Source organism: Pteropus medius, unplaced genomic scaffold, assembly GCF_902729225.1.
Source record: "Pteropus medius unplaced genomic scaffold, Ma_sr-lr_union100, whole genome shotgun sequence".
NCBI classification, from domain to species: Eukaryota; Metazoa; Chordata; class Mammalia; order Chiroptera; family Pteropodidae; genus Pteropus; species Pteropus medius.
In genome coordinates this window covers 12,806,453-12,834,382 of record NW_024340849.1, presented here as the reverse complement: position 1 = coordinate 12,834,382, position 27,930 = coordinate 12,806,453, and the positions used below count along the sequence as shown (strand labels likewise).

Genomic DNA, 27,930 nt, shown 5'->3' with positions numbered 1-27,930 from the left:
CTGAGGACAGGCTAATGATATACGCCAATGGCCTCCCGCAGGTTTCAGAGACTGTGGTGGGAGGGGCCCATGTGGACATGTGCACTCCCCCCAATGAGCACCCCCCCCAACCCAGAAGAAACGAAGAGAGGCACCACCTGACCAGAGCAGGAGCATCATTATATAAATAGTATTTCATGCCTTGTCACTTTTCCTACAGGTAAAAACTGAGGGGGTTGGGGGAAGGGAACCCTCCAGGTTATGAACCAGGAAGCAGAACCCCGGAAGGAGAGACAAGGGGGCAGGGAGCGACATGAGGAACGCAGACTTCTGGGAGACCTGGAAAGACAGATTGGCTGGCAGTGGTAGAGACTTTGGGGAAACCAGATGAAACCAGAGATTATTCTAATAGAGACTGCGGAGAGATTTGTCTGTAGAGTCAGAAGCAGATCAATTTCATGAAGATTTTTGTGAGTGGGAAACCAAAGTTATTTAGCTGGAATTAGAGGGATCTTGATGGAACATTTTCAACCTGCAACAAATCTGGGGTCCAAAGAGAAAAGTATTGGCTTCCTCATGGAGCAGATGAGCTACAAGAAGAGACCACACTTGTTTGCCAGGGTAAGAGACCCAGCAGAAAACGAAGTAGAAGAGCCATAGGAGAAAAAAAGCACAACCATAAAAGAAAACTGTTACTCTAAATGGCGGACTGTCCGTGGCCACATTCAAGAAACATCAGTAGAGCTGAGTAACTGCAACAGAGACCACATGGCCGACGGAGCCTAAAATATTTATTCTCTAGCCCCTAACAGAAAAAACATCTATTGGACTAGACCTCGCCTTGAAGCTACGCTGATTTGGAGCAGGTAGCACAGTTTGCTGTACAACAGGCCCTGTGCGGCTAGCAGAGACCCATAAACATTTTCCTGGAGAAAAAGAGAGCCCAGATCATTTCATATTCATAAATGGCTGAACAAAATGTATGGTAACTCCAAGGTTCCTGGGTGCAACGACAAGCAAATTCTTCCACATTCAACTCCCTCCTAAAGATACAGACATTAACGAAGACCTAGTTCTTGGCGGAACTTGTCGGATATGGTCGACCAGCCGTACGTCCTGAGGAGGCTGTGTCCTTGTGTCCTTGTCTAAGCCTGTCAACACTCTCCCAGTTCCATCCTAAGAGAGGCGAAAGGAGATGCCTTCTGGACGATCTAAAAACAGGCCGCCCGTCCTTTGTAGCTGTTGCCACCACTCACGAGAGGCTCGACAAGGACAGTACCTAGTGTCCACGTCCCGGTGAGGTTACCTTTTCTGAATGTCTCCCGTCTTTGCTCTGCTTCTCTGTTGACGCGATTCTGTACCGGTTCAACTGCAGGCCCCTGGTCTTCAAGTTCGTCTTCTGTTTCATCGTCGCTGTAGGGAACCACTTCATCGTTAGGCTGAGAATCCTCCTCAAATGTCGTCTCTGAGTCTCTTTCTGTACTCATTCTGCTGGCAGATTAGAGCTACCTGGTTTCAAAGAAAGGGAAACCAGAGTGAATTATGACCCGTGCCCAGTTTTTGGTTGAATTCTGCTTGCATTGAGTTATAACGCCCTTTCAACCAAACACTACCTTACTAACATGTAAATGTGTCTGAATAATGACTTAAAAGTTCAAATTAGCATGTAAATAAGAACAAAACCATTCATTACTGATTAAATGCTTGGATGAGAATTAACAACAACAAAAATAGAGCTGCAAAATTTTTTTAAAGGGAGTAGACAAACTTCAAGGTTCTATTTCACACTGTAGGTCTCTACCCAGCGAAGTCAATTTAATTGGCTCACATCGACTTTCAACTAAAATGAAACAGATTATACAATATCAGAGTACAGCAGGCATAGTAAGAATTAGCACTGTCTGGTGAAACAGTTTGCAAACAATGATGCATACAGACATTTATTTGAATTGTGGGTCTAAGGAATTAGATTTCTTACTGTGGATGGTCAGCGGGGTTTGAAAACCTCTGCTCTCAGATAGCTGGTTTCTGCTGTCACTAATATTCTGAGCCTTTCCTCTGGTACATTTTAAATGCAAGCTTAGGTCCTCAGATTTTGCTATGACTTCCTGGGAACACTCTCAAGCCAATTTTCCTAACTGCCACCAACCATTCCTTGCATCTAGCATTCATGTTTGTGTATAAACCACTGTATTAAGTGACTCTACACAAGTAGAAAGGACAACATTAGTTACATTTATATTAGAAAAAATATTTACACAAATACCTCAGGACAGACATACAGCCTGGCATTATTTACATAACCATCATACTGCCATGTACTCAGTACTGTTAATAATAGCAACTCATGTTTATTTAGTGTTACCTGCACGCCAAGCCCTGCTTGAAATGGTGTGTACACATTGCCTCCTTGAAACTTCCCATACCACCGTGGGAAAGGTGTTCTTATAATCTCTACTCTACACAGGAGAAAAGAAAAACTCCGCTGTTGGATAACTTGCATGATAATCATTAAAAGTTTGCATCAAAACCAACTGCTTTCCAAGGAGAGATTTTCTATATTCTACTTTTATGTTACAGTTTGTTAGAAATTTTAATCGAGGCTTAGTTGCCTTGAGTGGGACTGTTTACTGATTGCATGCTTTGTACCAAATCTAGTCTCTTGGACGTCTAAATTTTTATAGCCATAAGTGTACATCTAGAGAATGTTTAAATATTTATGAGGAGTCTGTCCAGTGTTATTTAAAATGTTGAAACTCAGAAGCAACTGTGTTCTTCTTTGGCACAGATGTCCAATGATTGGCAACTGTGTACATAAATTGTGGCCTCCTTGTACTATGGGACAGTGGATGACAATTTAGATCATGAGCAGAAGGGCTTTTAATGACATTGCAAATGTCCAAATGCATTAGGTTGAAGGGTAGGTTAATAATCCATATGCACAGCACAGTCCCAGTTATTCATGGACACACATTTATTCATTTCCCAAAATTCCAACAACTGCCATGCATGATTTTAAGTGAGATGATGCATGTAAAGTACTCAATTCAGTGTTTAGCCTACAGTAAGTACTCAACTGTTAGTCATCATTATTGTTAACAATTATTCCCATAATTGGAAAAGTTGCTGATAATAACAACTGGAATCGTATGTCATTTTCAGATACTTGGCTATGAAATACTTGTGAAGCGAATACATGCACAAAATCCTCTGTCCCGTTTGTTAGCGCTGAAGGAGAGGAACAAAGGGACACCAGGCAAGAGAGATGACCTTTCTGCCTTTGCAATAAGACTCTGAAGTCAGAAGGAATAAATACACAAACTTTTGTTGCAAGACTTATAGATTCAAATGAAGAGAAAGTGGGGGCCAAAAATATTGAGTTTTGCCACCAATGGGGTATGATCTGTATGGATAAACAGCAACAGCAGGAACTCTGAGGCTGGGAAAGGTCAAGTGTCACTGATCAATGATATCTTTGTTGTATGTATTAATTCGTGTCCAGAGTGACCCAAGCTTAGACAGCAAGTAAGATTCACAATATTCATTTTTGCTCATTCTTTGTTATCTTTTCTACAGCTTTTAAAGTCCTCAACAAGAAAGAGCATTTCTGAAATGTGTTTTTCCTACTTAATTTGCTTCTTCTTATTATAATTAAAGATAAAATATATGATATAAGATGTTGCAACATAGTAAATTAGTGTATTACGTTTCTACATGTTCTATACTATGTTTTTATTGTACGCTTTATACTAAATATAATAAATTACAACTCTGGCAGCAGAATCTGAGTTGCCTCCAGTGATCCCGCCATGTTTTGTATAATCTCTTCCTATGTTACAAGAGACTATAGCTTCCTTCTTGCCAGCCAGCTCTCCCCACTTCCTGGCTTCGATAAAGCAGGTGCCCTACAGAGAGGTCCATATAACAAGAAACTGAGTGAGCATCTAGCCAATAGGCAAAAAGGAAATGGGGGTCTTCAGTCCAACAACCCTCAAAGAAATGAATTTTCCTTGTATAGCACAGTAACGATAGCTAACAATACTGTATTGTATATTTGAAAGTTGCTAAGAAAGTCTATCTTAAAAGTTCTCATTGCAGAAGAGAGAGAGAGCAAGGAATTGAAAACCTATCTGAAGAAATAATGACAGAAAACTTCTCTAACTTGGTGAGGGAAATTGACATACAAGCCCAGGAAGTTGAGAAAGTCCCAAACAAGATGAACCCAAAGAGGCCCACACCGAGACACATCATCATTAAAATGCTAAAGGTTAAAGACAAAGAGAGAATCTAAAGTAGCAAGAGAAAAGCAATTAGTTACCTACAAGGGAATGTCCATAAGACTGTCAGCTGATTTATCAACAAAAAACTTTATAGGCCAGAAGGGCTTGGCACAAAATATTCAAAGCAATGAAAACCCGGGATCTACAACCAAGAATACTTTACCCAGGAAACTTATCATTTAGAATTAAAGGACAGATAAAGAGCTTCCCGGACATGAAAAATCTAAAGGAATTCATCACCACCAAGCCAGTATTACAGAAAATGTTGGAGGGACTTCTTTAAGAAGAGAAAAATATGTATCAAAAGTCTAAATGAAGAGCGTCAATCAATAACTACATATCTATCAATGAGTACTTCAAATGAAAAAGAATTAAATGCTCCAATCAAATGAAAGAGTGGCTGAATGGATAAGAAAACAAGACCCCTACATGTGCTGCCTACAAGAGACAATTCAGATTAAAAGACACACACAGATTAAAAGTAAGGGAATGGAAAAAGATATTTCATGATGGACCTAAAGGGTAGTGTGCCGAGTGGAGTAAGTCAGATAGAGGGGAACAAATGCCATATGATTGTAAATATGTGTGGAGTGTAAAGAGCAAAACAAACAAATAGAAACAAACTCATAGATACAGAGAACATTTTGAGGGTTACTAGATGGGAAAGGGGTTGGGGGTTCGATGAAAAAGGAGGAAGGGATTAAGAAGTACAAACTGTTAGTTACAAAATAGTCATGGAGATAGAAAGTATAGCATAAGGAATATAGCCAATAATATTGTAATAACTATGTATGGTGTCAGACAGGCACTGGTTTTATTGGGGTGATCACTTTGTGAGTTATATAGATGTCTAATCACTATGCTGTACACCTGAAACCAATATAGTATTGTATGCCAACTATAACTGAAAAATAAAAAAATATTAAAAGTTCTCATCACACACAAAAAATTTGTAACTGTGATGTGATGAATGTTAACTAAACTTATAATGATCATGTTCCAGTATATACATATATCAAATCATTGTGTTGTACACCTTAAACTAATACAGATTTATATGTCAATTATATCTGAATAAAACTGGGAAAAATACTTTAAAAAACATGAAATGAATTTTGCCAACAACCACATGAACTTGGAAGAAGGTCCCTCTTCAGTCCAGGCTGGGCTGACACCTGAATTGCATCCTTGAGAGAGACCCTGAAGCAGAAGACACAGCTAAGCCATGTTCAGATTCCTGAGCCATTGAAACTGTGAGAAGCTGTGTTGTTTTTAGCCACTATGCTTTGATATAATATGTAGCAATAGATAACTGATACACACATCATTAATCACAAATAATAATAATTCTATAGTGAGGGCCTAATGTGGCCACTAACATTTCCAACTTATTCTAAGGAGCCCCGTCCAAGAGGCAGTAGGAATTCCTGTTATCCTGGTTCATCCAGACACAAGCCACATCTTGTTTGGAATCTGTCCAATGCTCTTGAGAGTAAAATCTGACAAGCTTGGTGGCAGTTGTAATTAGACAAAGAATCTTATGAAGCAATAGTAATAAAACATATCTAGGATCTTGATTAAATTTAAACTTTATACTGTTATAGAAACAACATGGTTACTCTCCCTAGGACAAACAGAGTTCGATTTTTTTTTCTTTTTTAATTTCCTCCCAAACTGAAGCCCAGAAAACCCAGAAGCCTGGGATAACTAACGTAAAACTAAGGGGCCCTTTAATGTCACCGCTGTGGGGACAGTTCAATCTGGACCTTTACTCCTAAGAGAAAAGGCTTCTCTGGGCCCCCGGCTTCATCCTTCACTCCTCTGAAAGGCCGCCCCTTGTGCGCTCTGCCACAAAGAAGACACACCCCCACGTCATATTGTACAACTTTGATGGCCGCCATTGAAAACGGTGCAGGGAAACCTCACAGCTTTGACCTTTCAGAGAAGGGCAGGGTTTTTTGTTTGTTTGTTTTCTTGTTAAAACTCAAAGGATTTCTTGGTCATAGGTCCAGCATTGTCATGGTCTCCCCAACATATCCTGGCAATGATGGCTATTTCTTGTTCATATTAGGCAGCCCCTAACAGTTCTCTGAGTATTTTTCATGCACATCATCTCACACAATTATCATGGAATTATTCTGAGATGTGTGGCCGTTTTCCCAATGAGAAATCTGAGTTGGTCAAGGAACTTGCCCAAGGTTATTTAAGCGGTAACCTTGTGATAGCTTCACCAAGTCACTCCATAGGTGGTAACGTCAGATTAGATTCAGGCCCCCTCATCGCATAGCCACACCTGTTCCAGGTGTGGTGCAGCAAACGCACCCGGATTCAGACTGGAATTCAAGCTCTGTCCAGTGGGCATCAGAGCCTGCTCCCCAAAGGCAAGTGTCAACTGCTTTCCCCTTCGACACACCGACTTAGAGCCTCATTAAGTCACAAGGAAAACCTAAGCAAAGGAGATGGAGAAACTGACAAGCAAAACAAAGCAAACTTTGCGATCTGCAGACAGGTGTCTCTTACAGCAATAAGTGTTAAATTTTTAAATGCTTCCCAATTCATATCACATTAGAGGGTACTGAAGTCAATAATTATTTGCTAGGTGTTTTGAGCTGGACCATGTGGGAGTCACAGAGGTGAACAAAAACTCAGGGTGAAGATGCAGTGACAGGAAAATACGAGGTACCTGCCCGGCAGAGAGACACAGCGGTGCAGGAACTGGCGAGAGGCCGGGTAGAGTCACTTTCCCCAGCCCACGGGGCCTAGACAAGGCTTCGCTCCAGGAGCAGAAGGAACCACTGAAGATGTTTGCCGGGAAAGAAATACGATCTGTGCGGCAATTCAAGGAGATTAATCTGATAGAGGAGGGAGTGTGTGGGTGGCCAGGAAGATGAGAACCAGGCAAAGAGACCGTGCAGAGGTCAGAGTGGACACTAAGAATCTCTCAGTCCTGGCTTTGTCATCTGTAAAACCAAAGAGTTCGGTCACGTTACCTCCGCAGCCACGGACAGCAACGGCACTCAGTGCATGAGTGGAGCTGGAACAAGAAGGAACACAGGCCTGGATTAGGGTGGTGGCCACCAGAAAAATGTGTTTAAAATTAAGACAGGGTGGGGCTGCCATTCTTTTGTCTGGAAAACTAAGAAAAGAAGTAAACAAAAGACTAGTATTGGTTCCCATAGAATAATAATGCCAGATTTCTCAAAATGTTTATTTTGGAGACTCAGCCTCAATCCACAATTATTTTTATAAAAACACTGAAAGTTACCAGGAGAAAAGCATGGTTATTTTTACATTCACGCTTCATGCTTACTTGTAAGGGACAATGGTCCCATTTTTACTTCATCACTATTGTCTCTGTGATTAGGTTTAATGATATTCATGCTTAAATAACAGAAAATCATAGAGGCTTTACAAATGATGGCTGGCTGGAAGCAAAACCTCCAAGGTAAAATAAAAAGTCTTTTGTGTTGAATTAATTTTAATGTTTGAAAAGTCACCAACCTATTGATAGATGGCTACGTTACCACAAGATTACACTACAGAAAGAAGAATCAGAAGTTTTCGAGAACTAAACATAAACCTTAAAATTTTCAGTCTCCAAAGAGACCATTTCTATTCCCCATTCGGATGCAATAGGAAATTGCTGGTTTGAATAAAAGTGTAGTAGAAGGGGGCAGATATTGATAAGTAAATGGAAACAGTAAACACGCAGGGAAAAGAGTACTCTTACTAGCAATCAAAGAAAGGTGAACTGATGAAAACATATGATACGTTTATGCTTATTATGTTAGCAGTATTCACTGACTGCATCTGATGCTGGCTTTGGTAAAGCCGAATGCATTCCCACAGACACATGCACTGCTGCTGCTGGCATTGAAATTGGTACATTCCTTATGGAAAACAATATAATAACACTTTATGTACCAAGAACACTAAAGATATTTATAGCATTTGACCTGATAATCTCATTTATAAAAATGCTTCCAAGGGAAATAATTAAACAAGTAAATTTACACGACATCTTTTATTGCTATTGTTAGCTTAAAAAACAAGAATAGAAACCACTTGAAAGTCTAGCAGGATAATGGTTTTATAAATTATGATTTTAGTGTAGCAGTTAAAAACAGCCATGAAAAATATTAATGTCGATATTAATATTAACATTACTATTGATGTTAATATTAATATTATTTAAATGTTTTTAAAAGTATTAATATGAAAAGGGGGAAGACAAATCAGAATTGTGTCTTATTACTGAAGCTTTGTGAGTAATACATATGTATACTTTAGAAAATAACTTTTGGTCTAAAAGAAGAGACCCACCATGTGTCGAAATAATCACCAATTGATAACACCTACCCACCCCTTGTTGAAGACTTAGAACATTCACGTATGTGTTGAGATCATTTCATGAAATCTTCACAACATATTCAAAAGGAAGGCCTATCCTCATTCTGCAGGTTTTATGGAGGCTAGGTGACTTCTCCAGGGTCATACAGTGAGGGATCAACCAGGTCTTTTTGCCCCCAAATCTCTTAAGATTTGTCACAGAGCTGTTCCAAGGGAAAGAAAAGTTATATCAGGGTATTGCTTTCTCTACTGTCATGCTTACACACACTTAATTTACTATCCTCCTTTCTCTCTGCAAATGACTACAAAACCGAAAACGGTAGCATGAAAGCTGGTTGGCTTCATCCAGAGGCCGTCTCTGAGCTCAAAGAAGGGACGGCTTGCATGTCAGGGCAGGAGAGAGGAAACCTACCAATTTGTGTTCTTTGTATCATTGCACCTTCGCAATACATCATTGAACTTAAGGTTCCAATTTTCTCCTAAAGATCTAAGAGCCCTTGCTGACCAACAAATGCTATGTGCTGGTGGAGACCCCAAACCACTGGCCTTCGCTAAACCTCTGTGCTTCGAAGGACAGCAGGCCTCAAGAGCCCTGGGCAGAGGTCTAGTGACAGAGTGATTAAAAGGTTAGCAGTTCCTCATCCTAAAGTTCTGTGGCTTCAGCAGAAAATGCAAACTCCCTCCTGGTACCTTTTGATACGTAAGTGTTTCAAATTTTCCAAATATTCATATGTAACTATGTTTCAAGGCTTAAATGGCTCTACGTCTGATTGACACATCAAGTACATATAGGACACTGGTTTGATATCTTTTCTAGACACTGCCAAGGTTGCACGAGTGCCTTTGATTGGCCACAGAGCCTTACTTCTCATTCCACTTGAGAGTTAACACCTTCACAAGTCCTGGGTCCCAGAAGTCTAAGGGATGGCAAAGGCCACATCTGATGTTTCATCACTGTCACTTCTGCTGTCTTTAAAGTCAGCTTAGAGGACTCAACTTAGCTTATAAACTCTTCCCAGACGGCTGAATTCACACCTGGAGTTTTGGACCAAGATCATAGTGCAAACACGTCGTTAATATTTTATACGTCCTTGGAGATGCATTTGGCTCGAATGATCTCCAGAGTTTTCTATAGACAGTCAACAATTCTAATGATCTGTTCTGGCTTTCAGATTTTGAACAGGTTAATGAACAGGAGTGTCTAAGTTCCTAGATATCTGATGGGTTTGAAGACTTGTGTTGATACTTATAATGCAGAGCTTTGGGAGCTCCCCCACGTTTTCCTGGGACAATAGTAATGAGCGTGGACAATAGAACTGACTATGCATTCTTTATACCAGGCACTGGACCAAGGGCTTGACATGCGTTATCTTACTTCATTCATTGAGGGTCAAATTATCCTCATTCTACAGATGAGGAAACTGACACTAAGAGATGTTAGGTTCTTTGCCCAAGGACAAATAGATGGTAACCGGGATAAAATGCCTATGTTCTTAGTCACGAGGCTCAGTGCCTTCATTGTACCTACTAACCACACGAAGAAATAGTCAATCCAATTTACAGCTGATGAGACAAATAACTAAAGGACATACAGTTAAATCTGTGTTTGGAGCTAGAATGGGTGGGTCCTACCGGGTCCCATCCTTCTTGATATCTTCTGATTGCTCCACTCAGGATTTGACCTCTGCAGAAACTGAGGTGGGGGAAGGGCAGAAAATGGAGGTCATTGCTGGCAAGCATGTTTTTACCCGTGCAAAAGAATCTCTTCCCAGTCACCTCGAATCCAGGTGTCTAATGTTATATGAAATGCCTTTTGTTCTCTTGGGGGAAAGCAGTCCTTAGAGCTGCCTGGTTTCCTGCTCTGCTTTCTTCTGCCCTCTACCCTGCCCATCTCCCACACAACTGGTCAGGTGGTTTCTCAGAGGTGCCCCTTGGCAGTGCTCCCGAGCAGAGCCCCTGGGGCAGTGGCACCCAGCAGTTCAGCTGCTGCCTCTTTTAAATCGAACTATGGCGATCCACAGAATTTTAAGAATTATGGCTTAAAAAAAAAAAATAAAAAAAGATACAATGATCACTGCTGTAGCCCATCCTCCCAGGGCACTAAGAATGAAATATCATGTGTGTGATATTGGGATTTATAATAAGAAATATATATTCGGTTTTCATCCTGTTTCTGGCACGGAGCTCCTGAAACCCTTAGAATTTCCTAAGTGATGAGAGTGACAAAGGTGATTTTCAGAAAGCACCTAAGTAACCTACGAATGGAGCTGGTTGCCAGGGGAACCAACCATATGATGGACTTCAGGGGACAGTAGAGGGGCTAAAGACTGGGTTCAATTGCCAAATGCCAGTGATTTAATTAATCATGCCTATGTAATCAAGCCTCCCTGAAAACCCAAAATGATGGGGTTCAGAGTGCTTCCCAGTTAAACACGTGGGAATTTGGGGTGAGTGGCATGGAAGCTGTGCCCTATCCCCACACCTTGCCCTATGCATCTCTTCCATTTGGCTCTTCCTGAGTTATATTCTTTTATAATAAACCGTTAATCTGATAAGTAAAATGTTACTCTTGAGTTCTGTGAGCCACTCTAGCAAATTAAGTGAACACAAAAAGGAGGTTGTTGGAACCTCCAGACTATAGACAGTCAGTCAGAAGCACAGATGACAACCCTACTTGCAACAGGGTGTCTGAAAGAGGTGAGCAGTCATGTAGGACTGAGCCTTTCTCCTATGGAATCTGATGCTATCTCCAGGTAGATACTATCAGAATTGTATTGAGCCGTGGGACACCCAGCTGGAGTTGGAGAATTGCCTGGTGGTGTGGGAAAACCGCATGCAAGTTGGAATCGGGTGCAGAATCGTTCATGTGTCTCATCTAAACTCCCACAGCTAGTCAGCTAAAGGCCACCTTGGCCAACGGGGACCTTCAAGGGAGAGGGGGTATTGGTTGGCTCAGCTTGCAGGTAATAATGAAGTGCAGCCCCTTTAGAGGATTCAAAAAACTAGGAAAATCCACTAAAAAGTCATATAATTTTTATTACTTTATTATCAGCGTGAATAGGCAATGTCAGTGATAATACTCCTCCTCTCAAAAATCTCTTTGCTGTAGTTACTGCTCAGTTTTAATAATACATAAGCTTCAAATAAGCACTTTAAACATTTTATTTATCCTGTGATAAACACTGGATTCTTTGGAAGCGAGTTCTGAGAACTCCTGGTTACACCGCCCATCCGTCACATGCAGGTTCAGCTGCATGCGTTCTTACAGAAGTGAAGTCTGTGGGGTTCGAGGGTGCTCACTTCCCAGTTAGTGTCTCCTGTCTCTGCCATTTTATATTCCTCAGCTTGCAGAGCAGATTTGAAATAAACAATTATAAAGAGACAGAAGAGTGAAATTAAATTTAAAACAACCCATCAGAAAACAGAATGCTTCCTTCAATCCCGTCACCCTCTGTGATCACTTGGAGTTTTAATCTGTATTCAAAGTTTAAAACAGTGAGTTCTGACCTATTGCCAAAACTTTAAAAGTGAATTCAAGTTCAATTAGAAAAAAAAAAAATGTTACTGCCGGGGTTCCTTTTCCAGCCATTATTCTTATTCGTTTAATTTCAGGATTGTTAACTGAAAATAATTTTGTCCTATAGAGGAGGAATGTTAAAAAATGATCTACACGGCATGTCAGATCCTCGGGGGTACCACCGCTGGCCAGTGTCCAGCTCCTGGGCTTTCGATCTGTTCCCCTATCACACCGCCTGCTGAGGGTTGAATCATGTCGTCCCCACTTCTCCTTTATATGTTGAAGTCCTAACTCTCAGTACTCCAGAACGTGACCTTATTTAGAAATAAGATTGTTGCAGATATAATTAGTTAAGATGAGGTCATTAGAATGAGCCCTAACCCAGTATGACTGGTGCCTTATAAAATGTGGACATTTGGACATCGAGACAGACACACATGCAGGGAGAATGCCATCTAAAAATTGGAGCTATGCTGCCATAAGCCAAAGAACTACTCAGCTGGAGAGAGACTTGAACTTGATCCTTCCCTAGCACCTTCAGAGGGAGCATGGCCTTGATCTTGAACTTTGGACCTCTAGAACTTGAGGCAACACATTCCTATTGTTTAAGACACTCTCAGTTTAAGGTATTTTGTTACAGCAGTTCTAGGGAATTGATAACACTCTTTAAATGTGTAGTTTTAATAAGTTCTTTAATTTCTACAGAGGATATTACAGTCAAATATAGCTTACTCTACGTCTACAAATCCAGATTTCACCTCCCACCATGACAGTGTACCTAAAAGGAAAACCTGTGGCTAGCTTTTGTAACAAGTTATATAATTAAGAAGTAAATGACCACATTTTCTTTTCTCTCCTCTAATTACCCAAAGATAAAACATGCTAATTTTTTTTTGCCACTTAACTATGTTATAAAGTTATTTGCAGTGCATACCTGGAAGAAGCAGCTAGTATTTAATACAAATAAGGACAGGCTGCTCAAATAGAGATGACTAATGCAAGCCCTGTACAAACATCTACTCTGATCTGCATTTTAAGAGAACACATAACCCCATAGAAATATCTGACATTTATTAAACATCCTCGAAATGTTTTGAGGTTTTAAAGAAGTTCCAATTAAATAAGCCTTCTGCTCTATCTCTTAAAAAATATGGCTCCAGGAAAAAAACCCATTCATTCCAGAACTTTTTTCTGTGGTGACATTTTCTCCTTCCCTTTAAAATCTCTGTATACCTTTTTGGGGAGCAGTCAAACCCAGTGATCAGGGCTTGGGTTTGATTTAGCAACACCTACCCACTCCAACCCCCACACACTGAGGTATGTAATACAGATAGAACATTTTTTAAAACTCTGAAGTGAAATAAAGTGTGAAACAATCAACCAAAATACATTTAAATTTTTTTTTGCTCTTCCAAATCCCTTCTTCTCCTTAGACCCTGGTTTTGACCCTTACATCCTGCAAGGACTTTCTTGAATGCAATTGGACTCTAATAACAGAAAAATTACTTCTTCAACCCTATTGTTATCATACTATTTACAACTTTTTTCATACGTTACTAATGATAATGCACTTTTTTTTTTAAATGTGTAACTTCACCTGATTTAGGGGAAGGTGTACTATAGAATTCTCAGTTCAGTCAGGAAGGTCATTTCTTTATTTAGGAAACAGGGCTCACTGTCATTGTCCCCTGTGGGTCTGGGTGAGTAGTCCAGAGGACACCCTCCCACCCCACCCCCTCTACCTCCCACTCTACCTCTGCTCTCAAGAGCAAACCTTCAACTGTCCATCATAAATCAATGCCAGGGATAAATTCCCAACAAATAGCCAATTTAACTGGCCATTAACTTGCTATTTCAACACAATAATCCCCCTGACTTCTCAGAACTCTTGAAAAAAGAAAAAAAAATAGTGTAAAAATAAAGAGAAGAGCTTCAAAAATAAACGAGGCATTTAAATCATCCATAAATCACTATAGCCAGGTCAGGAATAAGCCATGAGTGCCTACATAGTGCACAGCCAAAGAAAAAAATGACTTTAAAGCCTTTAAATGGATTTGAACTTTACTTTAGATACCTGGAACTATTTGAAATCTTTTCAAAGCATGTTTTAAAAGCACTCTGAAAAGACCGTGCTCTAGATGTACCCTCAATACTTCAGAGTTGGGACACATATGTTGTCATCATGTAGTCAATGAAAAGCCAAACTACACTCAAGACCCAAAGTTAGTGGTTCAGCCACAAAACAGGCTCCCTAGGAGCTCTTGACCAGACCTGCAGGTCTGGTCCCTGGGTTTATCACTGGCTACCACCCCAACCCTTGCTCAGAGGCCACACTTTTCCTCCTTCACCTTGGTGAACTTGTAGCTTAGCTTTCTAAAGTCTAAAGCCTATGAACAGGCAATGTTGCCCTAACCTTGCTGCAGTTAGCACTGTGGATGTTTGCAATATGTCACATGAGGTTTTAATGCTTGTTTTGCTTTAAACACCTAGGCTATCAATAAGAGAAGAGTGTGCAAATGAGATGTAAATTTTGCTGTTTAGACCAAATGCAAAATACAATCATCACTCAGCCTCTCCTAAAATCTGAGTCAGTGACTCTCAAGAAACAGCTGTCACAAGTCAGGTCAGATTATTCAGGTTGCCTTCAAAAGTAATTGACAGACGACTTCTGTCGGGCTCCATTATGGAAATTATTACTTTTACATCTGCATTATAAATTGGAGAGACAATATCTATCAGCTCTGGCCCCGCCCATTACAGGCTCTCTGCACTCCAGCCACCTCCTGCGGCACACAGGGACACACTCACAAAGGCACAGGGTACTCTCATTCCTTTCCCAGATCCTCACATCCCCATGTAAGGGCTTTTTCATTTGTACTCGAACAAGGTACTGTCTGCCCAGCCCATTCTTTGTATTCTGCCTTGTGTTTTGGTTGTTTTTTTTTTTTGTTTGTTTGTTTTGGGTCTCTATAGAGTATAAATTCCAAAGGCTCAGGACCAAGCCCTAGGTCTCTTATTGGCCAAGTGGGGAAGAGTCAGGAAATGGTTTAAGTCTCCGGTCTGAAGACAAAGAGGCTGATAGAGCTAAAATCTCAGCTCTACCACGTACAGCCTACAGGACTTTGGGGAAAATATTGTCACTAAGGCTCCTCATTTATAAAATGAAGCTAATGCCTACCTTACAGGGTCCTTGTAAAGCTCAGTCTTAATCTCATATAAAACCCTCAGCAGAGTGCCTAGTACCTGGGACACAAGTATCCCATCTACTGAGTGAACAATTTTGGTGATCCATTTCATCAGAAATGCAGTAAGACAGCATAGATATGATAGAATGAATAATATTTTTCTCCTCGATAAAACTTAAGTAGTTTATTATAAACTATTATGAGCCTAGAATCCTTGGGAACTGAAGTTTTCAAGTGAAAAGCCGAATAAGGAAATAAACGTATTAGTAACCTTTACGTTTTACTTCAGAGTTGCAAAAGGTTTTCACATGCCATTAATGTACTTGATCTATACAGTGTCATTGAAAAGTAGATTATTTTTGTTTTATTCTCTGTGATATCTCCATGGCTCAGAACAGTATCTGACACATAGTGGACCTTTAATAAAGAATTACTAAGCAAATGAATGTTATAAATGAAGAATCGAGCTCAGAGTTCAATGTTGTACCCAGGTTCTTAGAACTCAAAACAGGTAGAAGACCAGAACCAGGTCTACCATCTGAATCCAAAACCTGCATCCTTTCCCCTCCATTGCCCTATCTCTTGCCACTTTCAGAGAACCATTTATTTTCTAGATGATAATAGCCTAAGATCACTTAAAAGTGGACCTTATTAGACAAGGAAACAAAACTATCACTCTTGTGTCATCTAGGGAAGAATCACAGTTAGTGATCTAACTACTTATACTTAAATGCAGATTTTTGCTTTCCTCAAAGTCTGCAGAGCAATCTTTAACATGGTATGAACAAGTGAAATGAACTAAAGTTGCAAAACCAGATTTAATGAAAAGAAGCACTGGCTGTGTTTGCTTTGAAATAACATGGGGGAGGGAGATGAAGGTGTAGATAAAAGACCATAGGCCATGGCCATGAATAAGTGGGGTTCATTATACACTGGTTTCTATTTTTATACGTTTGAAAATGTTCTCAATTAAAAAAAAAAAACTAGTCTTAAAATAAACCAATATATTAACATTAGGTCACCGTTGTATGTGACATCTAGGTCCTAATATGTAACACAGGCTCGAAAGGGACTTTGTGCTTTGTGTGGCCATTGGCCCATCTTGAAAACTCAAATATTGAATAATGTCTTTTCAAAGTTAAAAGAGACTATTTTTAATGAACTTGAATATTTCATATTTCATAAAGTGAAAAGCTAATTTCGCTGAATATTTCATAAAGTGAAAATGTCACAGAGAGCTACAACATTTTATAAATTAAAGCAGCCCCATCTCTAGGGTACCTGAGGAGGCGTATTTGCTCTTTGGATCACTAGGAATATTTACCTTGTTTTTGCGCATTATAACTTTTTCCTCTAAGAATCATTTTTAGCTCAAATAAAGTTTCCATCCTTTATCACATTTTTTCTCCCCCAATAAGCTATTATAATATTATCATTCTCCCCATTGTAAGGATGAGCAAACTGAGTCTGAGAAAGGTTGCATGGAACACTTAAGGTCACATGCGGCTGTTGCCATAGCGCCAAAACTGGAATCGTGTCCAAATTCTCCAGTTGCCAAGGCCATTTCGGTGAGCCCACAGGTCAGTGGCAAAGAACGAGGGGTCTGGAGTCACACTTCCTGCCAGCTGTGAGACCTCGGGAAAGCTCATGAAGTAACACTGCTGTTCCTCAGTTTGCTCATCTGTGAAATGGGTAAAATAAGAGTGCCTACCACTTAGGGCTGCTGTGAGGATGAAACGAGTCGAGATACAGAAAGCCCCTGGAACAGAGCCAGGCCCAAAGAGGGCACAAAAATATTAGCCACTGATATTCTTACATGAGCAGCTTAAACACTAACGAGGAGAAAGAACGTGTGGCCAAAACTGACACTTCAGGGACAGGTGAGAAGTTACTATGGCCCTTGCTGAGGCTGAAATTTACCTTCGTTTGTTGAATCATTGATAGCGAGGGGGAATACCTAGCTCGTAACCTGCTGTGCTCGGGCCTCAGGAAAATGTCACCCTAGTAGTGATAGCGACATTAAATATTTTACTCTCCTAGCTGCTCACAACAAAGCAGCCTGGGGTGTAACCATTACCTCCTTTTTCAGATCTCCTGAGTAAAGGGGAGAACTGTCCCAAGACCCACACTTTAGAATTTAAAATATCATATAAACACGACGTCCTTATAGTCCGTATCTGCATAATGAATAAAAGTGGGTACTTCAGAAAGAGAAAGTGTTATTTTCAGAAACAGAAACTGTCTTTACATCTGACACCTCTGCCACAATATACAGTGTCTATCTTGCCAAGAAGAGACACGCTATACCAGCCAGCCGAAAATAGTCTCAGGTCGTTTATCAACGATGTGTAATTGTACGTTGGAGAACCCCAAGCTGAATGTGTTCTTATAGTCACATATCACATTTCCACTGGAATCGCATTATTAAACTGTTCCTATGATAGGATCCTATTTAAAAAGTAAAACTCATGTGTTATACAATCACATTAACATTTGGGACGGGAAAGATTATAACAGACTGAATTTTTTTTTTCCTATCAAGATAAAACATTCTGGATAAAATTTTCTGCGGTTTTGGCAATTTCACATCGACTGCTTAATCAAGTTAACCCTTGATTATTTGCATGTTTAATGATTGATTTCTTCACTATCTGGAGCTCCCAGGCTGGGCTCCTTCCTGGTCAGCTTTCTGGCCTCGCCTGTTTACACAGGCAAACTCCCAGAGGCAGTTTTTAACTTTTAACTGTTTAAAGAACGGGCAGAGTGGTCAATATCCTAGACATTTCTAGGCCTTGAATACAGAGAATCCTTCTATATTGTCTTCCATTCTCTACAGAGTCACAGCAGAGCTGCGACCATAACACAACCTCCGACCATAACGTAGGAGCAGTACTTCCAGGGACAGACATGGGACTCCCTGTGCACCCATGGGAGTTGGAACAGCTGAATGCAGCCTGCGGCAACGGGTCGTTTGGCTCACTGAGGGTTTCTCGTTTATTTAAATTTTAGTTTGCTGCATTGAAAATCCTGTTGATTTCGCATACAATCCAGATTTCCAAATTTTCTTAACTTGGTAAATCGGGCAACACTTGGGCAAGAAAACCACCAGTGGGGGCTGGGTAGCAGCTGTCCCTTGTGAGTGCTGTGTTCTCCTCCCCCCGCTGTTGCCACAGTCCCCACCTACCCCACCTGGACCCTCCCCACCCCTCACAGGAATTGAATTGGGAATCCCTCAGTCAAATATCCTAACTATCCTTACTAGGAAATAGTAAGACAAGGAAATTGAGGCTTAGAAGAGGTTAAGTGATTTGCTCAATGTCATGCAACTAGTAAGTGGCAAGTTGGAATTGCATTCAAGGTCTGTGTTGCTCCAAATTGGTGTCTCTAACTACCACACTCTCTTGCTCACTTGTCCCCTTTTAGCAAGGGAAATAGAACAACAAAGGGCAGGATAGACACATCTGGGTAATTTTCAAATTCTCGATCTGCAAAAGAGAAGCCACCCTCTAAAGTTAATCAATAGAGGGTGCTCTGAAGATAGCCACAAATTTGCCATAAACTTCTTAGAAAGGGAAAAGAAAAGTGATTCCATCTGAGGAACCACAGATCATTTCTACATGAAGGATCTCTTTTGTTGTTGTTTTTGACCCAGATTCACCTGTTATTAACATTTTACTCTATTTGCTTTACTCTTAGTTCCCTCTTGTGTATGTGCTGCCTGTGCATTTCCCTCTGAACCACTTGAGGACAACTTACGTCATATTCCTTACCCCTAAATACTCTGGGGTAGCTCTCATTCTCTTACATAACCATAACATAGTATCACCTTTAGAGAATTTAACATTAATAGGTTATCTGATATTCTTATTTTATCACTGACCCAATAATGTCTTTCATAGTATTATTTTTCCTCAAGGACAGAATTCAATCTAGAATCAGGAATTACTTTAAATGGGAAAGTCCTTTAATCTGGAAAGTTCTCACAACCATTGTTTTTCATCATCGATGAGACTAACATTTTTTAAGAATACCACCCCCCACCCGCCGCCCCTGCTCATTTCCCTTTTTTAAACAGAACCTTCCTCATTTGGGCTTTGATGGTTCCTCATGAATAAATCAAGTTATGCATCCTTGCTAGAATACTGCATAGGTGATGCTGTGTCCTTCACAGGACATCATATCTGGAGGCACATTATGTCCTCACCCCTCCCTGGTGAGTTCATTTTCATCACTTGGTCAAGGTGTTTTCTGATTACTGTATATCTATATTTTTAACTTGCAATCTGTGAGGAGACACATTAAGACAATGTAAACATCCTACTCCTTATCAAAATTTCCCCCTACATGTGGCACCCCTTAATGATTCTTGCCTGATTTGATCTTTACGATATCTACAACAGATGACTTCCCAGCTCTAGAATTCCCTCCACATCTGTTGTCAGCCTGAGCATTTCACTGTAAGTAGTGTCCCACTTATTCACACTTTTTTGTCTATTTATCAATTGGTTATCAGTGTGAATGCATACATATCATTTTCCCCAATGGTCTATAATTCCTTATTGTCCATAATTACTTTATTGTTCAAATAGTCCCAGGTTTTGCCAGCAGGAATTACTTCAAGCTGGCACATATATCCTTGTTACAGGCCCCCATTATTCTTTGAGCATTTCTGTACTCTGTACCAAGATGTTTCAGGTTCACTGACCCTATCCTGTCCCCATCCTGTACCTTCTAGTGATATTTGAGACCAAGATCTGGGCACTAGAGGGGCTCGTTGCTAATGGGATGTCTTGATTTCTTGGCCCTTTGGTGGACAGAATTAAGCAACATCTACGTGTACATACAGATATACATATAAACACACATACAGGCATACATGTTATATAAGAATGCTTCTGCATGCACATACTTCAGAAACGAGTTCATACCAAAACCTTCAATTCCAATTGATCTCTACAATTTCTCTCATTTCGTATTACTTGTATGCCCTTTCTTCCTCAGTGAGAAATCTGGCTCCCCGAAATATTTATTCATTTGCTCAATGCTAACTTTTTCAGACTTACTTTGCCAATATCACTACATAAAACACACTAAAACAGTTTAGGATTGTTTTGCCTTTCTCCCACACCTTGTCTAACATTGAGCATTTGCAGTAAAATGCTATGTTCATTGTTCTTTGAATTCTTTTCTTTCTTCCTCCCTCTTCCTTATGGTTGCGGTACTCATTTGAAATGCAGTTGGCTGTACCAATTTGCAGTCCCACCAGCAGTGTACGAGGGTTCCTTTTTCTCTGCATCATCTCCAACATTTGTTATTATTTGTCCTGTTGATTATAGCTATTCTAACCGGGGCGAAATGGTATCTCACTGTGGTTTTGATTTGCATTTCCCTAATAGTTAGTGATGTTGAGCATCTTTTCATATATTTGTTGGCCATTCGTATGTCCTCTATAGAGAAGTGTCTGTTCAGGTCCTCTGCCCATTTTTTTATAGGATTGTTTGTTTGTTGTTATTGTGCTGTATGTGTTCTTTTTATATTTTGGATATTAGGCCTTTATTGGAGGTGTTGCTTGCAAATATATTTTCCCATTCTTATGGTTGTCTCTACCTTGTTGACAGTTTCTTTTGCCATACAGAAGCTTTTTCGTTTACTGTAGTCCCATTCATTTATCTTTGCTTTTACTTCCTTTGCCTTTGAGGTCAAATTCATAGAATTCTCTTAAGGCCAAGGTCTTTGAGTTTAGTTCCTATGTTTTCTTCTATGCATTTTATTGTTTCAGGTCTTGTATTCGGGTCCTTACGCCACTATGGAAAACAATATGGAGGTTCCTCAAAAAACTAAGAATTGATCTACCATATGATCCAGCAATCCCTCTACTGGGATTGTCAATCCCAAAGACTTGAAAACTCGTATCCAAAAAGATATTTGTACACCGATGTTCATAGCAGCATTATTCACAGTGGCCAGTACGTGGAAGCAACCAAAGTGTCCTACGATAGATGACTGGATAAAGAAGCTGTGGTACATGTATATGATGGAATATTACTCAGCCATAAGAAATGAAACACTGCCATTTTCGACAATATGGATGGACCTTGAGATAATCATGCTAAGTGAAATAAGCCAGACAGAAAAAGTTGAAAATCACATGATATCACTTATACGTGAGATATAAACCTAAAAGCAACAAACAAACAGGACAAACAAACAGAGACTCATGGACATGGACAATAGACCAGTGGTTACCAGAGGGTAGGGGGCAGCGGGGAGGTAGATGGATAAAGGAGACAAATATGTAGTGAAAGAAAGAAAGCTAACTATGGGAGGTGACACACACTGTAAACATATATGTGCCTTCCTGATAAAGTGTACAGCTGAAATGTATTGGATTTTGTTAACCAATGTCGCCATAAAAAAAATTAATGAATTAATTTTTTAGAAATGCGGTTGAGTTCATTCATTTCATTCTGCTTTCAGTTTTAGGGTTTTTTCTTCTTTCACACTTTACTGATTTAAATTTATTTTTGAACATGTAGAACATCAACATGCTCCCCAAAGTCGAAACATTGCTAAAAGCTATACTTAGCCAAAAGGCTCTCCCTCACAAATTCCCTTCTTGTTCCCACTCATCCTTGTTGGTAATTAACTTCATTGTTTTCTGTTTGTTCTTCCTTTGATTCTTTCTATAAAGATAAGCAGATATATGTATTTCCTATTTTTTATCTTTCTTATACAGAAGTAGAATACATATGCTCCTTTGTTCTTTGCTTTTTTGACAGTATCTCCTGGAAATCACCAGAAGTTCACAAACAGAGAAACATTTATGTATGTGTATAAGTTATTTCCTTGGAAAACTTTTTAAAGAAATCCATAGATCCTACTAAGCTTTGCTTCCTTTCCAATCTCTGTTCTCCAAGACAGAAGTCATTATCACCCCTCCACGTCCTAAGGTCTAGCTTGCCTTTAGAGACTCGAGTTCACTAAGGCCACAGTAAATTTAGTAACTTCCAGGTAAGATACTTATGACTTTCCATGGACTTTTCCCAGGCAAAATTTCAATCTAAAGTGGTTGCCATAAAAGTAGCAAGTAAATAAATATTTACTCATAGAAAATAATAATAATAATAATAAAAGACCACTTTGTGAAACTTTAGTCCCTGACCCTTTAGTCCCTGACAGGTATCGGTAACTCAAAGGGCCAAACAAGGAACCAGAAAAGAAAAAAGATATTAGGATGACTCAAACCAAATCCAGCACCACTGCTAGGAAACCCAATTCCCAGCCCTGCCCTTGGCAAGCCAACTGCAGTTCAAGGTTAATTTTCTGCGACTAGTGTTGCTGGCACCTCCCATCCTTCCCACCATGAAGGAGAGTTGCTAGGAATTCTTCACACTTTGCCACTCGCACTCAAACTCGAAGGCACTGGAGAAAGCTTGTACTCAAAACTCTCGACACACCAACAAAAAGGGGGTTAAATTATGGTACTATCCCTCCAATAGACAAAGGTCAGGGGAAAAAATAATCAAAAGTGGTTCCCACCATAATTATTTTAATGAGCATACAGAAATATAAATGAAAGAAAGCCACAGATGAATTCAGCATAGTAATATCATAATTAATAGTCTATTAATATTACACAAACACAATTGCCATCGAGTAAGGCCTGGGTAGATGACACAACTGAGGGGCGTGGCCTTAGCCCCTGTCCTATGTGAACGAACGTCCTGTCCCCAACACCCCAGTGGCTAGGAACATGGCAGAGCCAGCTCCACCGATGCCTAAGGCCCCCATCCCATGGTTGGCCCATTTCCACCCTCACCTCTTCTCTCTCACTTCCCTAAACTGAACATTGGTCTCCCTGGAGGGCAAGAGAAGCTAGTGGCTTCCACAAGGTCCAACTCATGAGGAATGCACATCCTGGAGTTCGATCCTGGGCCTCCTGCAAAATCTTCTCTCCTTCATGAAATTTCTGGCAGGGAAATATGTCCATATTCTACGCTCATCTTTGTTCACCATGGTGTTCCATATTGTAAAAGCAAAATTAAAGGCTCCAAAGTTGTTCCTAACAAAGGGAACTATACCTAGCATAAAGATAATTTATACATCCCAAATTCGTACTTAGCGGATCCTAATTTAATTTCTTCTCTAATATTAAAATATTGCTTCTGTTCTGGAGAAAGCATTTAAAAGGATCAGTATGTCTGAAATAACACATTCTAGAATCAGTACTCATTGAGCACTTTTATTACTAAAAGTGGAAGAAGTCATAAAGATATCTTCATCTTCCCAGATAGGTGGCTTGCTGAAACGGATTTTCTTGACACAAGAGGAAATAGAGGACTAGACCAGCCAGAGGGGCTGGCTGAACCATCTCATTTGAAAAAAAAAAAAAAAAGACCAGGAAACTGCGCCATCTATGCTTCAAGCAATTTTTAGGTTAAAAAAATATCAGCTCCTCTGAAGGTCCCTGAGATAGCAGAATAGTGAAGAGAGGCTGGTCCAGCATGGCCAGCAATGGCTCTATGACTTTGGGCAGGTCATGTCCCCCTCCAGGGCTCAGACTTTCATCTGTAAGTGAGAGTTCTCAACCACTGGTTCTAAGGTGGGATCACACATCAGAATCCCATGGGATGCTTTAACAATGACAGACGGCTGAGCCTGGACTGGGCAACGAGAGACGACTGTCCTGGAGGCATCTTTAGAAGATGTCTGAGACTATCTGGCACTAAATTTCCTAATTTCATCAGATTAAAAAAATTTTTTTTTCTTAATCAATAGGCTATTTTTTTTTTTAAATTTAGGTTTACAGAAAAATTAGCAGAAAGTATAGAGAATTCCCATACGCCCCCCCGCCTCAGCCATCTCCCTCATTGCCTTTATTATACCATCCTGCACTAGTATGGGACATTCTTATTAACTGAAGTCTATCGTTTACATTAGGATCCACTCTGTGTTGTACATTCTACAGGGTTTGACAAATGTTTGACAATAACATGTATGTTTTCTAGTTTCAAGAATAATCTCTTGAGTAAGTCTTGCTCTCAATAGTGGGACACACACAAGGAGGTGAAAGGAATTGAGAAGTACAACTTTCTACTTATAAAAATAGTCACAGAGATGTAAAGTACAGCATAGGGAATATAGACAATGACATTATAACTATGTGTGGTGTCAGATGGGTACCAGACTTATTGGGGTGATCATTTCATAAGCTATATAAATGTCTAATCACTATGTTATACACCTGAAACTAATATAATATTGTATGTCAACTGTAATTGGAAAATAAAATTTTTTCATTAAAAAAAGAGTGGGACACACAAGTAAAAGGCAGCAGGACAAAAGGAAAGGCTGTTTACACCCACTGATCCTAAAGTTAAGACAAATCAAAGATATTTACATTGAACAAAGGTCTATGTGTCCAAATACCATAAACACACAAATCTAAACACACAAATCTACTTTTTCATTTTTCCTTTTATCACTTATGGTATCTTTCCTACAGAGTTTATTTCTGTTACGTAAACTACCAAACTCATAAGTAGTCCTTGATAATGTAATGTGCTTCCCAAATATGACAAGCCATAGGCTCTGTGATTTTACAATCTTGGACCATTTTTAAGAAATCTAAGAGATGGCAACCACACAATGATAGAGATTACTTCTCTTGATCCAAAGATAACTGGAACTTAAAGTTCCATGAAATTCGGGATTAAAATAATGAGAATCTTTTAAGGGAAAATGCAGTTCTTTGAACATACATTTTTGCACAGTTATCCAAATATTTCCTTAGGATAAATTATAAGGATAGAATAGTTATCAAAAATCTCTTCTCTAAAGATGGAATTCTGTTTCCACATATTACATCAGGAACTAATAGTAACATTTCAACATTTAAGTTTCCACGTGCATTTTTTTTTCAAATTCTAATATTTTCAAGGACCAATTGGTATAAATTCAATTGATTTTATTTCTTTTAATACAACAACTTATATAATAGATATAGGTTTCAGTTGATCAAAGAAATACATTTAAGAAAGTTAGGAGCTCTTTCTCGGACATTGTCCTTAAATCAACCTTTCTCTTTCAAGTACTGAGCTGTCAAAAAATAGAAAATAACAAGCATTGGGTGAGGAGGTGGAAAAGTTGAAACATGCATTGCTGGGAGGAATATAAAGTAATACCGCAACTGTAGAAAGCAGAATGAATGGTGGATCCTCAAAATTTAAACATAGAATTACCATACAGTCCAGCAATCCCATTTCTCGATATATATGGAAAAGAACTGAAGCAGAGATTCAAGCAAAAAATATGTACACCCATGTTCAAACAGCGGCATTACTCACAACAGCCAAAAGGTGGAAACAACCCAAGTATCCATCAATGGATAAATGGATAAACAAATTGTGGTGCGTATATATACAATGGAATGTTATTTTGCCTTAAAAAGAACATTTTGACACATGCTACAACATGGATGAACCTCAAGGACTTTATGCTAAGTGAAATAAGCCAGTCACAAAAGGACAAATACTCTATAATGCCACATATATGAGGTCTCTACGGTAGTCAAATTCATGGAGACAGTAAGTAGAATAGAAAGCGGCGTGGTGGGTGCCGGGCTGGGGGAGGGGAGAGAGGGGAGGTGCTGTTTAATGAGTACGGAGTTTGGGAACATGGAGAAGTTCCGGAGATTGATGGTTGCACAACAGTGTGAATATACTTAATGCCACTAAACTGTGCACTTCAAAATGGTTAAAATGGTAAACTTTATGTTATGTATATTTTACCTGAATTAAAAGAAAAGTCCTCAGTTGTTTTTTATTTCCTCTGGAGAAAGGAAAAGAGATTAAAATTTATTTCAGCTAAAAATTTCCTAACTGGACAAGAATAACTTAAATATCCTTTCTGGAAGTGTTTCTTGAGAATCTACTGAGCCAGGCAGTGTGCCAAAGGGACACCAGGGCACATAGAGTCATGGATCCCTCCTCCCTTCATGGGGCTTTCGTGGTTCTCAAACTTTAGTTGGCATCAAACTCCCTTAGAGAACTTATTAAACACAGGTTGCTGGGCCCAACCCTCAGAATTCTTGATTCAGGAGGTCTAGGCCGGGGCCTGAGAACTTGCATTTCTAGTAGGCTTCCCGGTGATGCTGATACTGCTGGTCCAGGGGCCACACTTTGAGAAGCTCTAGTCTAAGGGGAGAGACTTGTAGGCAAATAAGCGATTTCAATCAAATGTGGTAGGTGCTATGATGGGGGTCTACCTAAGATACATACCAGTAGGGGTGCCTATCAGTCCTAGGAGGGATCAAGAAAGCTTTTCCCAGAGAAATGCTTCAGGAATTGACATCCAAACTGAGACCCACAGGGCGTGTGGGTGAAGGGAAGGGAAAGCTCATTCCACGGAGAGGGCACAGTATTTGCAAATATCTCAAGGTAAGAATGCATACAGCTTGTTCTTGTAACGAAGTCTGTCCATTTCATGCGATGAGAAGTCAGAGAGTGACAGGTGAGCAGATAAGGGCATTAAGGAGCCTAGATTTTAACCTCAGCGCAACAGGAAGCCTCTGCAGGGCTTTCGACAGTAAAGGATTCACTCTGTAAGAACTAAGACTAGATTACCACTTCCCAGGGAGTGGTTACTCAAGCAGAGATGCTGCCTGAGGAGTTGGTGAGGGGACAGTGGCATATGTCCCTCTGATTCTAATCAACCCACCCAATCTGCTATTGAAGCTCTAACTCCTCAGAAAGCCAACTGCTGCCTGAATTACAGGCTATTTCAGGTAAGAATAGTCCAGGTCCACTGTGAGATCCTATACAAGTAACTACTAGCCATGTGAAGCTATTTCAATTTCATTAACTAAAATTAAATTAAAAGCTAGTTCCTTAGTTCTACCAGCTACAGTCGAAGTGCTCAATAGACACAAGTGGCTGGCTAGTGGCTAGATATAGAACACTTTTAACACATCACAGAAAGTACTATTGGACAGCACTGGTCCAGGAGATTTGGCAGGACTAGATCTCAGACTTGCCAGACATCTTGGTTTCACTGCATTAAACCAGGACACGACTGGTTTAGAGCCTTTATTCATGAAAACTCATACACGCACAGAGCTCTAAATCAATTTTTTAAATTACAGAGTAAAAATCTAGACAACTGGCAGCCTCTCACAATATATAGTCAAGCTACAAATACCCTAGATATCACTTATACAAGAAGAGAGAAGGAATATTTTTTCCAGGCCACGAAGAAGAATCCTAGAATCACACTTATTCTCCAAAGCCATTTCTAAATCCTCAAAATAACCGGCTAAGGGAATCGAGGGAGAGTAATACACCCTAGATTAAAATTCTAAAAGGCCATTTTGACTGCTTATGTGCCAAAAAAGCTAAGCTTTTAAGGCTTTTTCTCTATTGTGATTCAATTCTCAGGATTCATACTATTACATTGCTAATCCTTACTCTAAGTTCTAAAAATAAAAGGCAAGACATAGTGCATGCCAAGTGGATAACAAACGCCAAGCCAAGGACAGAACTGGAAATTGATGCAGGGAGGGAATGAGTTATGCTATGAAATGGAACACACGCCCAGAAGAAAGGTTTAACCCTTGGGTGGA

At 39.8% G+C, this 27,930-nt stretch overlaps 1 protein-coding gene across 3 annotated transcripts in view; it reads right to left on the bottom strand.

Moving 5' to 3' along the window:
• Nucleotides 1–27,930, bottom strand: part of ATP8B1 (ATPase phospholipid transporting 8B1) — a 107,829-nt gene that overhangs the window by 53,418 nt on the left and 26,481 nt on the right. For all 3 annotated transcript variants that reach the window (XM_039840751.1, XM_039840761.1, XM_039840769.1), the window contains exon 2: nucleotides 1,286–1,488. In XM_039840751.1, the coding sequence (XP_039696685.1) occupies nucleotides 1,286–1,466 (181 nt within the window). In that variant the 5' untranslated portion in view covers nucleotides 1,467–1,488. The remainder of the gene's footprint in view (nucleotides 1–1,285; nucleotides 1,489–27,930) is intronic.